At 62.4% G+C, this 16,096-nt stretch overlaps 1 protein-coding gene across 1 annotated transcript; it reads left to right on the forward strand.

The window, feature by feature from the left end:
• Positions 1-6,651: 6,651 nt before the first annotated feature.
• Positions 6,652-15,715, forward strand: SCAMP2 (secretory carrier membrane protein 2). The gene is made up of 9 exons (XM_060174217.1): positions 6,652-6,810; positions 8,691-8,759; positions 8,877-8,975; positions 9,950-10,067; positions 10,801-10,929; positions 11,524-11,683; positions 12,639-12,740; positions 13,217-13,334; positions 14,808-15,715. Exons 1-9 carry the CDS (start codon positions 6,754-6,756, stop codon positions 14,952-14,954), a joined length of 999 nt encoding a protein of 332 aa, XP_060030200.1. The 5' UTR covers positions 6,652-6,753; the 3' UTR covers positions 14,955-15,715.
• Positions 15,716-16,096: the final 381 nt, after the last annotated feature.

Raw genomic sequence — 16,096 nt, forward strand, 5'->3', positions numbered from 1 at the left:
TTGCTATGGCAAGAACTTCCAACACTATGTTGAATAGTAATGGTGATAGTGGGCAGCCCTGTCTAGTACCTGATCTGAGTGGAAATGCTTCCAGTTTTTCACCATTGAGTATGATGTTGGCTGTAGGTTTGCTATATATAGACTCCACTATCTTCAGGAATTTTCCATCTATTCCTATTTTTTGTAGTGTTTTGATCATAAAGGGATGTTGTATTTTGTCAAAGGCTTTCTCTGCATCTATTGATATGACCATGTGGTTTTTGGTCTTGCTTTTGTTGATGTGGTGGATCACATTGATTGATTTACGTATATTAAACCAACCTTGCATGCCTGGGATAAACCCCACTTGGTCATGATGAACAATCTTTTTGATATACTGCTGTATCCGGTTGGCTAGAATTTTGTTCAATATTTTCGCATCTATGCTCATCAGAGATATTGGTCTGTAGTTTTCTTTTTTGGTTGTGTCCCTGTCTGCTTTTGGTATCAGGGTGATGTTGGCTTCATAGAAGCTGGCAGGGAGTATTCCAGTGTCTTCAATCTTCTGGAAGACTTTTAAAAGTAGAGGTATTAGTTCTTCTTTGAAAGTTTTGTAGAATTCATTTGTAAAACCATCTGGTCCAGGACTTTTATTTTTGGGAAGATTTTTGATAACTGTTTCAATTTCATTAGCTGTGATGGGCCTGTTCATGTTATCCACTTCCTCTTTACTTAGTTTTGGAAGTTGGTAGGTATCTAGGAAATCATTCATTTCTTCCAGGTTCTCTAACTTGGTGGCATATAGTTGTTCATAGAAGCCTCGCATGATATGTTGAATTTCTGCAGTGTCTGTTGTGATTTCTCCTCTTTCATTTACTATCCGATTTATTTGGGTCTTCTCCCTTTTTTGTTTTGTGAGTCTGGCTAAAGGTTTGTCGATTTTGTTTACTCTTTCGAAGAACCAACATTTACTTTCATTGATCTTTTGTATGGTTTTCCTATTCTCAATGTTATTTATTTCTGCCCTAACTTTAGTAATTTCTGTCCGTCTGGTTGCTTTAGGATTCCTTTGTTGTTCTTCTTCTAGGTCTTTAAGATGTGCAATCAGGCTTTTTATTTGTGCCTTTTCTTGTTTCCTAATGTGTGCTTGTATAGCTATGAACTTCCCTCTTAGGACTGCTTTAGCTGTGTCCCAAATATTTTGATAGCTTGTGTCTTCATTTTCATTGAACTCTCGAAACATTTTGATTTCTTCCTTGATTTCCTCTTTGACCCAGAAGTTGTTAAGAAGTGTACTGTTGAGCTTCCACATTTTGGCACTGTTACTAATCTTTTGTTGATTGTTAAGTGTTAGTTTAATTCCACTGTGGTCTGAGAAGATGTTTGGGATGATTTCAATTCTCTTGAATTGGCTGATGCTGTCTTTGTGGCCTAACATATGGTCTATCCTTGAGAATGACCCATGTGGGTTTGAGTAAAATGTGTATTCCAGTTTCTTGGGATGAATGACTCTGAAAATGTCCAATAGTTCTAGTTTATCTATCTCTTCATTTAGCTCCCTTATGTCTTTACTGATTTTCTTCCTGGATGATCTGTCAAGTTGAGAGAGTGGGGTGTTGAAGTCCCCTACTATGATTGTGTTACTGTTAATATATTGCTGTAGCTCTTTCAGTAGAAGTTTGATGTATTTAGATGGCTTCTCATTGGGAGCATAGATATTAATAATTGTTAAGTCCTCTTGATTGACTGATCCTCTGAGCATTAAGTAGTGTCCATTCCTATCTTTTTTTAATCTTATGTATTTTAAAGTCTATCATGTCAGATATGAGAATAGCTGTTCCTGCCCTTTTGTGTGGGCCATTGGCTTGTATGATAGTTTTCCATCCTTTCACTTTAAGTCTGTGTTTGTCTTGTTGCGTTAGGTGAGTTTCCTGTAGACAACATATTGTTGGGTTGTGTTTTCTGATCCATCTTCCTACTCTGTGTCTTTTAATAGGTGAATTCAGGCCATTCACATTTATTGATATCAAAGATTGAAGATATTTTAACGCCATTCTTGTAGAGTTTTAGAGTGTTTTGATATATGTTCTATTTCTGGTGGTCTGGTTGTTTATAGGAAACCTTTCAGAACTTCTTTCAAGGCAGGCTTAGTGATGGTTGCTTCCTTCAACTGTTGCTTGTCTGAGAAGGTTTTGATGCTTCCATCTAGTCTGAATGACAATCTAGCAGGATATAGTATTCTTGGCTGAAAGCCTTTCTCATTGAGCACTCGATAGATATCTTGCCATTCTCTTCTGGCCTGTAGTGTTTGTATGGAGAAGTCTGCTGCTAATCTTATGGGTTTTCCTTTGTAGGTGACTCTTTGTTTTTCTCTTGCAGCCTTGAGGATCCTTTCTTTATCCTTATTCCTTTCCAATCTAAGTATGACATGTCTTGGTGTCTTTAGGTCTGGGTTAATTCTGTTTGGGACCCTCTGGGCTTCTTGAATCTTTATGTCTTTGGTGTTGTCTAGACTAGAGAAATTTTCAGCTATTATGGCCTGGAGAACGCTTTCTTCCTCCCCTTCTCTTTCTTCCTCTGGTAAGCCAATAATGCGTATATTGTTTCTTTTGAAGTCATCCCATAGGACTCTGTTGTTGTTTTCAGCATCTCTTAATCTCTTTTTGAGGTCTCTTACTTCTTTAGTTGTCTCTAATTCATCCTCAATCTTGCTAATTCTGTCTTCAGCGTCATTGATTCTATTCTCTCTGCCCTCTACTGCTTTCTGGAGTTCATCTATTTTGTTGCCCTGCTCTGATACTGTTTTAGCTTGTTCAGCTAGTTGCCTTCTTAGCTCAGCAATTTCAGCTTTCAGCTCTCTAATAACCATGAGATTATTAGAATTTTCTTCCATATTCTCATTTGTTCTTCCTGCAGTTCTGATTACAATTTTTTCAAATTCTTTACTCACTCCTGTTATTATTTCCTTAGCTAATGTTTGGATGTTGAACTCGTTGTTTTGTGCTTCGCCCTCTGGAGGACTTTTAGCTGGACTCTTGTCCTGGTTCGAGTCTCCATTATTTTTTCTTGTTGTTTTAACCATTTTATATAAGTTAACAGTTTTTTCAATCCCTGAGTTGGAGTTCAGTGGTGTAAAAGCCTTTTTTTTTTCCCCTTTAGGCTATGGTAGCCTGAGGGCTTTTAAACTATCAATAGGCTTCTTGGCTTAATCAATGACTCCTGACCAAGAGATAAAGCAGGGTGTGGCAGAGATAATCCAGTGGTTATGCAAAGAGACTTTCACAGCCCTTCAGCTATGCCACCGAGGTATAGGTCTTCTCCTGAGTTTCCCGGTTAGATCTCTGTGCCCTCCCTGTTGCTGCTCCAGATTCTGAGGGTAGTAGCAATGGAGACTCAGAGTTGTACTTGGTGAGTCTCTGGGGAGTCCTTTCCTCCCTTCAGCTGTCCCCTTGTTGGTGGAGCAGACTGGAGGTGGTGTCTCCACTGACAAACTGTCGAACTGTTAGCAGCCACTTAATCTCTCCTTAGGCCCCTCTCTCCTCTCTGTCACCAGCCACGCGTGTTTGTACTCACGGGTGATTTACTGGGTTTCTGTGGTCATTCTAGTCCTGTCTTGTTTCGGTCCGGGTGGTCTCCTTTGGTATTCCTAGTTGATCCGGGAGAGGAGAGGAGAGGAGAGAAAACGATCTGCTGCTCGTAGCTCCGCCTCCGGAAGTCTATTTTATTTATTATAGCTGAGTAAGGGCGTATTTCACATGAAGCAGAATGAGGAGGAAAGAGAGACCAGGGCACCACTCCGGTGCACACAGTGTTGGGGTTGGGGTTAGGGAACTCCGTGCTCTACAATCACGCCATTTTCCTAGCAGCTAATGTAGTTTATTTATCCCCACATCCTTGGTTCACATTCCTGGGCACCTTGTGGCCTTTGCTGAGGCCACGACCAAGGGCAGGGCAGAGCCACCGCTGTTCAGGGAGCTGACCTGACTTTTCCACCGGTCTCTCCGGGCCAGGTTGGGGGTTTGGGGGAGGGCACCGTCCTGAAGTTTCCCTCACTGTAGTGCTGGTGGGCTTGGAGCAAGGTCACTCACAAGGCAGAGCCTGTGGACCCCCCATGCGGGACGGCTGCGGTCCCAGTGCCTCTGAACCTAGGGGTCACTGTTGGCCCAGTGTCAGTGTTGGGGCCCCCAGTGGCTTCTTGGGCGCCACTGACCCACATCGTGTTCAGTCTGAGGGAGAGCAGTGCTTTCCCCTGCAGGTGCTGACCTAGCATGACGGGGTGCCGCGGGCTGCAGTGGCCAGCATGTCCAGGCCAAAGGAGGCACTGAGGCTCTCAGCTCTGGGCTCAGGGACCCTCCCTGAATGGCAGGACCCTATGGGGAGGCCCTCGGTTGCAGCCAGCTGCCCCAGCTGGAGGTGGTGGCTGCTGGGGACGTGACTGTCACCGCTCTGAAGCCTAGCCCTGTGTGTCACTGCCCTGACAGCCATGTGGACACAGAATCGTGGGGACACGGGCAGAGGGATGCAGGGTCACAGGGAGGCAGGGCCACAGGGTCACGGGGACAGGGCTGCAGGGACAGGGGGACAGGGCTGCAGGGTCACGGGGACAGGGCTGCAGGGACAGGGGACAGGGCTGCAGGGACAGGGGGACAGGACTGCAGGGACAGGGGGACAGGACTGCAGAGTCAGGGGGACAGGGCTGCAGGGACAGGGGGACAGGACTGCAGGGACAGGGAGACAGGGCTGCAGGGTCGGGGACAGGGCTGCAGGGACAGGGCTGCAGGGACAGGGGGACAGGACTGCAGGGACAGGGGGACAGGACTGCAGAGTCAGGGGGACAGGGCTGCAGGGACAGGGGGACAGGACTGCAGGGACAGGGGGACAGGGCCGCAGGGTCACGGGGACAGGGATGCAGGGACAGGGGGACAGGGCTGCAGGGACAGGGGGACAGGGCTGCAGGGACAGGAGGATAGGGTCACAGGGACAGGGCTTCAGGGACACGGGGACAGGGCTGCAGGGTCACGGGGACAGGGCTGCAGGGACAGGGGACAGGGCTGCAGAGTCAGGGGGACAGGGCTGCAGGGTCACGGGGACAGGGCTGCAGGGACACGGGACAGGGCTGCAGAGTCAGGGGGACAGGGCTGCAGGGTCAGGGGGACAGGGCTGCAGGGACAGGGGACAGGGCTGCAGAGTCAGGGGGACAGGGCTGCAGGGTCAGGGGGACAGGGCTGCAGGGACAGGGGGACAGGACTGCAGAGTCAGGGGGACAGGGCTGCAGGGTCAGGGGGACAGGGCTGCAGGGACAGGGGGACAGGACTGCAGGGACAGGGGGACAGGACTGCAGAGTCAGGGGGACAGGGCTGCAGGGTCACGGGGACAGGGCTGCAGGGACAGGGGACAGGGCTGCAGAGTCAGGGGGACAGGGCTGCAGGGTCACGGGGACAGGGCTGCAGGGACAGGGGACAGGGCTGCAGAGTCAAGGGGACAGGGCTGCAGGGTCAGGGGGACAGGGCTGCAGGCACAGGGCTGCAGGGACAGGGGGACAGGACTGCAGGGACAGGGGGACAGAGCCGCAGGGTCACGGGGCAGGGCTGCAGGGACAGCGGGACAGGGCTGCAGGGACAGGGGGACAGGACTGCAGGGACAGGGGGACAGGACTGCAGAGTCAGGTGGACAGGGCTGCAGGGACGGGGGACAGGACTGCAGGGACAGGGGGACAGGACTGCAGGGACAGGGGGACAGGGCCGCAGTGTCACGGGGACAGGGCTGCAGGGACAGGGGGACAGGGCCGCAGGGTCACGGGGACAGGACTGCAGGGACAGGGGGACAGGGCTGCAGGGTCACGGGGACAGGGCTGCAGGGACAGGGGGACAGGGCTGCAGGGTCACGGGGACAGGGCTGCAGGGTCACGGGGACAGGGCTGCAGGGACAGGGGGACAGGGCTGCAGGGTCACGGGGACAGGGCTGCAGGGTCACGGGGACAGGGCTGCAGGGTCACGGGGACAGGGCTGCAGGGACAGGGGGACAGGGCTGCAGGGTCACGGGGACAGGGCTGCAGGGACAGGGGACAGGGCTGCAGAGTCGGGGACAGGGCTGCAGAGTCAGGGGGACAGGGCTGCAGGGTCAGGGGGACAGGGCTGCAGGGACAGGGCTGCAGGGACAGGGCTGCAGGGACAGGGGGACAGGGCTGCAGGGTCACGGGGACAGGGCTGCAGGGACAGGGGACAGGGCTGCAGAGTCAGGGGGACAGAGCTGCAGGGTCAGGAGGACAGGACTGCAGTGACAGGGCTGCAGGGACAGGGGGACAGGACTGCAGGGACAGGGGGACAGAGCCGCAGGGTCACGGGGACAGGGCTGCTGGGAAAGCGGGACAGGGCTGCAGGGACAGGGGGACAGGACTGCAGGGACAGGGGGACAGGACTGCAGAGTCAGGGGGACAGGGCTGCAGGGACAGGGGGACAGGGCCGCAGGGTCACGGGGACAGGGCTGCAGGGACAGGGGGACAGGACTGCAGGGACAGGGGGACAGGACTGCAGAGTCAGGGGGACAGGGCTGCAGGGACAGGGGGACAGGGCTGCAGGGCTGCAGGGACAGGGGACAGGGCTGCTGGGTCACGGGGTCCAGTCGCTGCACCTGGAGCCCCGCCCACCGGGGCGGTTCTATGACGTCACCAATCCGCTCCGCGCATGCGTATGAACGGCCGGGGTCCCGGAAGTGGACGCTCGCAGAGTCGCCGCCGCTCGGAGCCGGAGGCGCACAGCTGCCGAGGCCGTCGTCATGTCGTCCTTCGACACGAACCCCTTCGCTGACCCGGTGGACGTGAACCCCTTCCAGGTGAGACCCTGACGCCCGGCTCCGGCCGGGGGCGTCGCCTGGGCCTCCGCCCGGGGCCCACCGACGTGGCGCGGAGGGACGGGCACGCCGCCCAATGGGAGCGCAGCCCGCGACCCCTGGCCTATCGGAGCGAGCGGAAGGCGGGACGAGCCGCCCCGCGGACCTATCAACGCGCGGGGGGCGGGCCAAGCCGGGAGGCCCGGAGGGGCGGCGGGCCGGGGACAGTGACCCCGCGGGGCGGCCTCCCCGCACACCTGGGCCCGCACCTGGGCGCGCACCTGGGCGCGTGTGGGGAGGGGCTGGGCGGCCCCGCCGACACCACCGGGCGGGGGTGGTGGGACTGTTGCGGCCGCCGGGCGCCCCGCCCCGCGCCGGGGCCCTGCTGGTCGCTTGTCCGTCAGAGAAGCAGACGGCCGCGGCCCCCGCCCGCAGGGGCAGCTTCACGGTGGCGAAGCCGGGCTGCAGGGGTCCGCCGGCCGGCCGGTCGGTCGGTCGGTCTGTCTGTCTGTCTGTCTCCGCCGTCCCTCGCCTTCTGGCCGTCTTGCGCCAGCAGCTGAGTGAGCGCAGGTGGTGACCTGCAGAGAGCGGCCGCGGCACCCACGCTCCGCGCCCTGCACTGAGGCTCGGACCCGGGGCTGCGCTCGCCCCTCGGTCGGGTTCGCGCCCCGTCCCCGCCCGCCCGGGAGGAGACTTAGTGCTGTGCTTCCTCCGCGCCCTGCCTGTCTCCCTGAGTGCAGACAAACAGGGCGGCGGCTTCTGCGTTCAGCGCCGGCCGGCTGTCCGTCCGTCCGTCCGGCAGGCGGAAGGGAGCAGCTGCGGCGGTGGGGCCAGCGGCGGGGAGCGGGCTGCCGGCGAGGGGCAGGGCTCAGGCCGGCGCCCCCACCCTGCGGACCCGCGGCCCTTGCTCGGGGGTTGGTGCTGGCGGGGTGGGCGGGCGCTGACCCACCCAGGTGAGCCTGTCCCGGCCTGCCCAGGGCGGGGTGGGGGACGCGGCTCCCTCTGCGCTGCCCTGCGCTGCCCTGCGGCCGGAGGCAGCCCGACCCGACCCTCCGTCTGTCCGGGGCTCCAGCCCTGAAACCCGAGCCGGCCGGGCCAGGCAGCCTGCGGTGTGACACCCCCGGATGGCGCGGGGGCACTAGGTCGCAGGGACCCTCCCCTCCTGCAAGGTGGCCGCACTGGCTGCAGAGAGCCGAGCGGCCGAGCTGGGGACGCCCCGGTCACTTCCTCATCCGGTTCCTGACCCGCCCGGGCGGCTCCTGCAGCCCCTCCAGAGGCTTCCCCAGGGCCGGCACTGCCCGCGGCCTCCCGGGATGAGGTGGCGGAGACCCCCGTGGAGGCCGGACTGTGGCTCCCGCCCTGCCCCTCCGGCTCTCTGCTGCGCGTGGGGCAGCTGCCCTTGTCTGTGCAGCAAAGTCCGGAACCTGGCCGCTCCTCTGAGGCCGAGCTCCACTGCTTTCTCCTCTGACGACTAGGCTCCTCAGCCGCCAGACCCTTGTGCCCTGGACACTCGCTTGTTCTTATTCTCTAAGGTGTGCCCTGGGCCTTGGGGACTGCAGCTGCCTCCCGTGAGGCCCCTGACAGCAGCTTCCGTCCCTCCGTCCCTCCGTCCCTCTGTCCCCTCTGCGTCACTTCCGCTGCAGTTGCCAGTCCTGACCGCACTCGAGGGAGCCCAGAGCAGAGACAGCACCGCAGGCCTCCTGCCTCACCACAGGGTTGGGAGGGTGCTGAGTCTGAATACTCAGCCCCGGGTGGGTATAGATGGACATGTCTGCGTCCACCACCTGCCGTGGGTCAGTTGGGACCCCACCCCCAGCAGGGGCATCTGGGTGGGGGAGGCCCAGGAGTCCGGCGTCCCTGCACTCAGCATCTAACCCCCCCAGGACCCCTCAGTGACGCAGCTGACCAACGCGCCCCAAGGTGGCCTGGCGGAGTTCAACCCTTTCTCAGAGGTTGGTGAATTTGCTGTGTGTGTGGGGTACTGGGGAGCCTGACCCGGTCTGGTCCCTGGACAGGGGTGACAGCCTTCCTGTGCCACCTGCTCACCTGCCCGTCTCCCTCGCCCGCAGACCAATGCAGCAACCACAGTGCCGGTCAGCACGCGGTCGGGGCCCTCACAGCCCGCGGTGCTGCAGCCCTCGGCGGAGCCCATCCAGCCCAGCCCCCAGGTACGGCCAGTCGGGGTCCCCACAGCGCCGGCCTGTCCTCTCTGCCAACCTTCCCCAGGACGTGTCCTGTTTCCTTCTATTTCCTGTGCTCTCTCCCTCTCCTCGCCACCCAGCTTGCCTGCAGGAGCACTGCACTGCACTCCCCAGCCCCATTCCTCCCCTCTGACCCCGGGTCGGCACTGTCCCCTCTGACCCCGGGTCGGCACTGTCCCCTCTGACCCCGGGTCGGCACTGTCCCCTCTGACCCCCGGGGTCGGCACTGTCCCCTCTGACCCCGGGTCGGCACTGTCCCCTCTGACCCCGGGTCGGCACTGTCCCCTCTGCCACCCGGGTCGGCACTGTCCCCTCTGACCCCGGGTCGGCACTGTCCCCTCTGACCCCGGGTCGGCACTGTCCCCTCTGACCCCCGGGGTCGGCACTGTCCCCTCTGACCCCGGGTCGGCACTGTCCCCTGACCCCGGGTCGGCACTGTCCCCTCTGACCCCCGGGTCGGCACTGTCCCCTCTGACCCCGGGTCGGCACTGTCCCCTCTGACCCCCGGGTCGGCACTGTCCCCTCTGACCCCCGGGTCGGCACTGTCCCCTCTGACCCCCGGGTCGGCACTGTCCCCTCTGCCACCCGAGTCGGCACTGTCCCCTCTGACCCCGGGTCGGCACTGTCCCCTCTGGCCCCCGGGTCGGCACTGTCCCCTCTGACCCCGGGTCGGCACTGTCCCCTCTGCCCCCCCGGTCGGCACTGTCCCCTCTGCTCCCCTGCTCTGTGTGTGAGTCCTGACCACTGGCCTTGCTCTCTGTGATACCCAGTCCCAGTGGCTGGATGTGTCTTTGTCTCAGGAGGGTCCTGGGCAGAGAGGGGCAGTTCATGCAGGACGGCCCCTAGCCCCTCTGGTGGGCGTAGATACCCAGCTGGGGGGGTTAGGCCCTGCTGGCCCCAGCACGGGCAGTGCCCTGACCATGACCCTCTGTCTGCCCCAGGCTGTGGCCTCCGCGGCCCAGGCCAGTCTGCTTCAGCAGCAGGAAGAGTTGGACAGGAAGGCAGCTGAGCTGGACCGCAAGGAGCGGGAGCTGCAGAACACTGTGGCCAGCCTGCATGGTAGGCCCTGGACACGGTCACTCACACTGGGGCCCCGGACACACGGTCACTCACACTGGACACACGGTCACTCACACTGGGGCCCCGGACACACGGTCACTCACACTGGACACACGGTCACTCACACTGGGGCCCCGGACACACGGTCACTCACACTGGGGCCCCGGACACACGGTCACTCACACTGGGGCCCCGGACACACGGTCACTCACACTGGACACACGGTCACTCACACTGGGGCCCTGGACACACAGTCACTCAACTGAACACACAGTCACTCACACTGGACACACGGTCACTCACACTGGACACACGGTTACTCACACTGGGGCCCCGGACTCACGGTCACTCACACTGGACACACAGTCACTCACACTGGGGCCCCGGACTCACGGTCACTCACACTGGACACACAGTCACTCACGCTGGGGCACTGGACACACGGTCACTCACACTGGACACACAGTTACTCACACTGGGGCTTTGTGCTCATGGTCACTCCTGTTGGGACCCTGGGCTCCGGGACGCTGGGCTCCGACTGGTCTGTCTGGACAGCCATGGCCTCTCCACCAGGAGCAGTGGCCTGTATCCCCTGGACGCCTTGATTCCCCTTCCCATCCCGCCCCAGGCCCAGGCCTTGGGCCCAAGGGGTTCCTCCTGGAGCCCCAGCTGACCCCTGGCTGGCACATGTGTGTTCCTTGTGGCCGCCAGGCCTGACCGCTGCCCTCCACAGTGAGAGAGAACAACTGGCCGCCGCTGCCTGCCTGGTGCCCCGTCAGGCCCTGCTTCTACCAGGACTTCTCCGCGGAGATCCCTGCTGACTACCAGCGCATCTGCAAGATGCTGTACTACCTGTGGATGCGTGAGTGCTGGGCGGGGGCGAGGGGCTGGGTGGGGGTGAGGGGCTGGGTGGGGGCCAGGGGACGAGGGGGCTGAGCAGGGGTGAGGAGGTGAGGGGGCTGGGCAGGGGTGAGGGGGGCGGGGTGGGGGTGAGGGTGGCTGAGTGGGGGTGAGGAGGTGAGGGGGCTGGGCAGGGGTGAGGGGGGCTGAGCAGGGGTGAGGAGGTGAGGGGGCTGGGCAGGGGTGAGGGGGGCTGAGCAGAGGTGAGGAGGTGAGGGGGCTGGGCAGGGGCAAGGAGGTGAGGGGGGCTCAGTGGGGTGAGGGGTCTGGGCGGGTGTCGGGGGCCAGGGGCAGTGCTCCCCAGCAGAGGTGACGGGCTCAGAGCTGGGCTGCTGGGGTCTCTGCCCTCGCCCGGAGCTGGGAGCGGAGCTGTGGGTTCCTGGCCCCTCCTGGGGTGAGTCCGCCTCAGCTAGGCCAGCGGCTGAGCAGACCAGCAGTGGGTTGTGTGCCCCTTGCTTCACGTCCCTCCTGGCGTGTGGGCGCCACGTGGGCACCGTCAGCCACCTGCTCAGCCTCGGCCGCCCTCCCCCGGTGACGGTGTGCCCCTCTGCCCTAGTGCACGGGGTGACCCTGTTTCTGAACCTGTTGGCCTGCCTGGCCTGGTTCCTGGTGGACACCAGCAAGGGTGTGGACTTCGGCCTGTCCATCCTGTGGTTCCTCATCTTCACGCCCTGCGCCTTCTTGTGCTGGTACCGGCCTGTGTACAAGGCCTTCCGGTGAGGCCCCCACACCCCCACCCACCCTGGGGGTGGCTCCGGCCACCCTCTGCCCATCCTGGGCTGACCAGCAGGACAGAGCACAGCAGAGCTGGGGGAGGGCTCTCACAGGGCGCTGTGCACCCTGTTGGGATGGGTGGGGGTTCCTTTGCCACTTCTGAGGCCCTGGGCATGGTCCCCAGTCCCCTCCATGCCTGTCCCCAGTGGTGGGTGGCCACAGCTGGGAGCCCTGGGCAGAAGGGTTAGGCCTAGGCCGCCCCAGGATGGCGGTGTGAGTGCCCGTCTTGCCCCATCCGTGCCCTCTGCTGGGCGCTCCTCTGCTCCTCTGAGCTTCATTCTCGGCTTTCATCCCCGAGCTCGTCCACCCCTGTATTTGCTTGAGCCGTGTTTGTGGGACCCTCAGTCGGGGAGACGGGTGGATTCGCATTCTTGTCACCGGGCTACGGCAGGTGCTTGGTGCCTGCACAGCCCCACCGCCCCAAGCGGCTTTCCCTGGCTCCCTCCTCCTCTTCCTCTCCCTGATGGAAACAGAAACGGGTGGTGGGGAGAGTCCTTGGAGCCTGGCTCCAATGCCTTGACTACTCCCCGGGTGGGGCTGGGGGCTTGGGGCAGTGTCCTCACACAGCAGTGTCCTCATTCTTCTGGGTGGTTTCACTCCTTTCAGAGAAAGGGAGACAGATACCCCCGCTCCACCATGGAGTATCGGGACTCGGACCCGGGGCCTCACGCACCCCTGTAAGGTGCTTCCTCCCTGGCTGTGTGAGCTGCTGAGCTCCTAGGCTCCAGCCTGCGGCCACAGAGCCTGCCCTGGCACCTGCCCTCTCCCCGCCTCCCCCGAGGGTAGAGGCCCCCTGGCCATCCCCCTGACCGTCCCCCTGGCCGTCCCGCTGACCGTCCCCCAGACCATCCCCCTGGCCGTCCCCCTGACTGTCCCGCTGGCCTCTTCTCTCCACAGGTCTGACAACTCCTTCAGCTTCTTTGTGTTCTTCTTCGTCTTCTTCTGCCAGATCGGGATCTACGTCATCCAGCTGGTGGGCATCCCTGGCCTGGGGGACAGGTGAGCTCCTGGCCCGCAGGGCTGGTGTCTCCCGGGGGAGCATTTCCCGACCTTTGCTCGGTCGGCCACGGGGTGGGCTTCTGACCCTTGTTCTGGACGTGGCCACCAGCCATCTTGCAGTTGTCCGCCCCAGAGAGGTGCCTGCGTGGTCGCAGGACTGCCCCTGCAGTTAGTGCCTGTGCCCGTGGCCCGTGGCCCGTGGGTGCTGCGGGGCGTCCGGGGCAGCGTGTGTGGGCTGTGTGCACCCAGCCTGCAGCACCACCAGTGTGGGCCGCTGAGCTGGGGGGTCTGCACTCCAACTGCCAGTCTGGAAGCGGGAGGACAGCGAGTCTGGCATCAGCCCTTGGACCCCAAGGGAGGGACGTGAGGGGCACAGTGGGACCCCACCTTCTGCCCCAGAGCGGAACCGCTGCTTCTGAGGGGACGGGGGCTGTCTGTGGGCTGACGCCCCCCTGAGCCTGCTCCCTCCTCCCCAGCGGCTGGATCGCAGCGCTGTCTATCCTGCACCAGGACCTGGCCGTGGCCATCATCATGATGGTGGTGGCCGGCTTCTTCACCCTCTGCGCAGTGCTGGCCCTCTTCCTGCTGAAGCGGGTGAGTGGTGTGCGTGGTCCTGAGTCCAGATTGCAGAGACTGGGAGGGGGGTGAAGGGGCCCCACAGGTGCGTTTCCTGTGGCCCACTCCTACAGGTGCACGCCAGCACCCTGAATCAGCCTCCCGTCCCCATCCCGTCTCCACAGCTGCAGCCTGTCCCCTGTCCCCATCCCGTCCCCACAGCTGCACCCCAGCACCCTGTCCTCAGTCTCCCGTCCGCCATCCCATCCCCGCAGCTGCAACCCAGCACCCTGTCCCCCGTCCCCCATCCCGTCCCCACAGCTGCACCCCAGCACCCTGTCCCCCATCCCCCATCCCGTCCCCGCAGCTGCACCCCAGCACCCTGTCCTCAGTCCCCCATCCCCCATCCCGTCCCCGCAGCTGCACCCCAGCACCCTGTCCTCAGTCCCCCATCCCCCATCCCGTCCCCGCAGCTGCACCCCAGCACCCTGTCCCCCGTCCCCCATCCCCATCCCCCATCCCGTCCCCGCAGCTGCACCCCAGCACCCTGTCCTCAGTCCCCCATCCCCCATCCCGTCCCCGCAGCTGCACCCCAGCACCCTGTCCCCCGTCCCCCATCCCCATCCCCCATCCCGTCCCCGCAGCTGCACCCCAGCACCCTGTCCTCAGTCCCCCATCCCCCATCCCGTCCCCGCAGCTGCACCCCAGCACCCTGTCCTCCATCCCCCATCCCCCATCCCGTCCCCGCAGCTGCACCCCAGCACCCTGTCCCCCGTCCCCCATCCCGTCCCCGCAGCTGCACCCCAGCACCCTGTCCTCAGTCCCCCATCCCCCATCCCGTCCCCGCAGCTGCACCCCAGCACCCTGTCCCCCGTCCCCCATCCCCCATCCCGTCCCCGCAGCTGCACCCCAGCACCCTGTCCTCAGTCCCCCATCCCCCATCCCGTCCCCGCAGCTGCACCCCAGCACCCTGTCCCCCGTCCCCCATCCCCCATCCCGTCCCCGCAGCTGCACCCCAGCACCCTGTCCTCAGTCCCCCATCCCCCATCCCGTCCCCGCAGCTGCACCCTAGCACCCTGTCCTCCGTCCCCCATCCCCCATCCCGTCCCCGCAGCTGCACCCCAGCACCCTGTCCCCCGTCCCCCATCCCGTCCCCGCAGCTGCACCCCAGCACCCTGTCCTCAGTCCCCCATCCCCCATCCCGTCCCCGCAGCTGCACCCCAGCACCCTGTCCCCCGTCCCCCATCCCCCATCCCGTCCCCGCAGCTGCACCCCAGCACCCTGTCCTCAGTCCCCCATCCCCCATCCCGTCCCCGCAGCTGCACCCCAGCACCCTGTCCTCCGTCCCCCATCCCCCATCCCGTCCCCGCAGCTGCACCCCAGCACCCTGTCCCCCGTCCCCCATCCCGTCCCCGCAGCTGCACCCCAGCACCCTGTCCTCCGTCCCCCATCCCCCATCCCGTCCCCGCAGCTGCACCCCAGCGCCCTGTCCTCAGTCTCCCGTCCCCACAGGTGCACTCCCTGTACCGCCGCACGGGTGCGAGCTTCCAGCAGGCCCAGGAGGAGCTGTCGCAGGGCTTCTTCAGCAGCAGGACCTTCCGCGGAGCCACCGCCTCTGCCGCCTCCTCAGCCGCCCGTGGGGCCTTCCAGGGGAACTAGCTGCCTTCCAGCTGCAGACCAGCTGCCTTAGGAGGGGCTGCCTGGAGGGCCCGTCCCCCACAGTGGAGGGGCGCCGCCCCCAGCCCACCTGAACTAGCTGCCTTAGGAGGGGCTGCCTGGAGGGCCCAACCCCAGCCCCCCGCACCCCCACAATGGAGACGCACTGTCCTCTGCACACATACCCGGGTCTTCCTCCTGGGTGGCGGGCAGGGTGGGGCGAGGCCTGGGCACACCAGCAGCCCTGCCTTCCTGCCAGGTCCTCGTCCCCCCCCCAGCAGGCCCCCTGACGTGGTGTCCAGCCTGCCCCTCCCTGCAGGTAGAATGTGGGTGTCCTGGGGACGAGGGACGGGGACACTGTCCTGCCCTCTGCTAGTTTCCCAGGAAGGTGGATGGTGTCCTGGGACATTTGGTTTCCTCTCCTGGGGACAGCGCCCCTGCCCCCAAGCCCACCAGCCATGTTCACCTCATTTGATTCTGGGGGGTCATCGTCAGCCGGGGCGGGGCTGCCGGACAAACCCAAGTCCAGGTCACCTGCCCTGGTCCTGGGTCCTCAGGGTCTGGTCATGGTACCCGGTCTGTGACAGAGCTGCCACCTGTCCCCTAGGCTGGTCAGCCCTACCTCCAGGACCTCCCTGGGGCCCCTGGCCGGCCAGCCCAGGGCCATGGGAGCCGCACCAAGGGCTCTGCTCGGGCCCTGCCGCCCTGTACACACGCGCATCTTATCTCAGTGTTTATGCTTCAATAAAAACAATGGTTTGGTCCACTGTGGTCCTGGTCAGGCCGGGAGGTGGGGTGGCCAGGACGGTTGGGGTCAGTCACCATGCTGTCCTGTCCACCTGACGCCAGGCAGGTGTCCTGGAGTGAGTCCCTGGGGTGAGGGACACGGAGTAGGACCCCTAGGGGGTGAGAGGTCCTGGGATGTGAGTGGTGGTGGAGGTGGGCCTGTCCTGGGGGGCCGGGGTGGGGGTGGGCCTGTCCTGGGGGGCCTGGGGTGGGGGTGGGCCTGTCCTGGGGGGCCGGGGTGGGGGTGGGCCTGTCCTGGGGGGCGGGGTGGGGGTGGGCCTGTCCTGGGGGCCGGGGTGGGGGTGGGCCTGTCCTGGGGGGCGGGGTGGGGGTGGGCCTGTCCTGGGGGGCCGGGGTGG

The sequence above is a fragment of the Erinaceus europaeus genome, chromosome 16 (assembly GCF_950295315.1).
Source record: "Erinaceus europaeus chromosome 16, mEriEur2.1, whole genome shotgun sequence".
In the NCBI taxonomy this organism is placed as follows: Eukaryota; Metazoa; Chordata; class Mammalia; order Eulipotyphla; family Erinaceidae; genus Erinaceus; species Erinaceus europaeus.

Excerpts from the sequence above, each read along its gene's own strand:
- SCAMP2 (XM_060174217.1), top strand. The coding sequence starts at position 6,754 with ATGTCGTCCTTCGACACGAACCCCTTCGCTGACCCGGTGGACGTGAAC. Across the intron at positions 10,068-10,800 it reads CACTGTGGCCAGCCTGCATG|TGAGAGAGAACAACTGGCCG; the intron begins GTAGGCCCTGGA and ends TGCCCTCCACAG. Across the intron at positions 13,335-14,807 it reads CCCTCTTCCTGCTGAAGCGG|GTGCACTCCCTGTACCGCCG; the intron begins GTGAGTGGTGTG and ends CCGTCCCCACAG.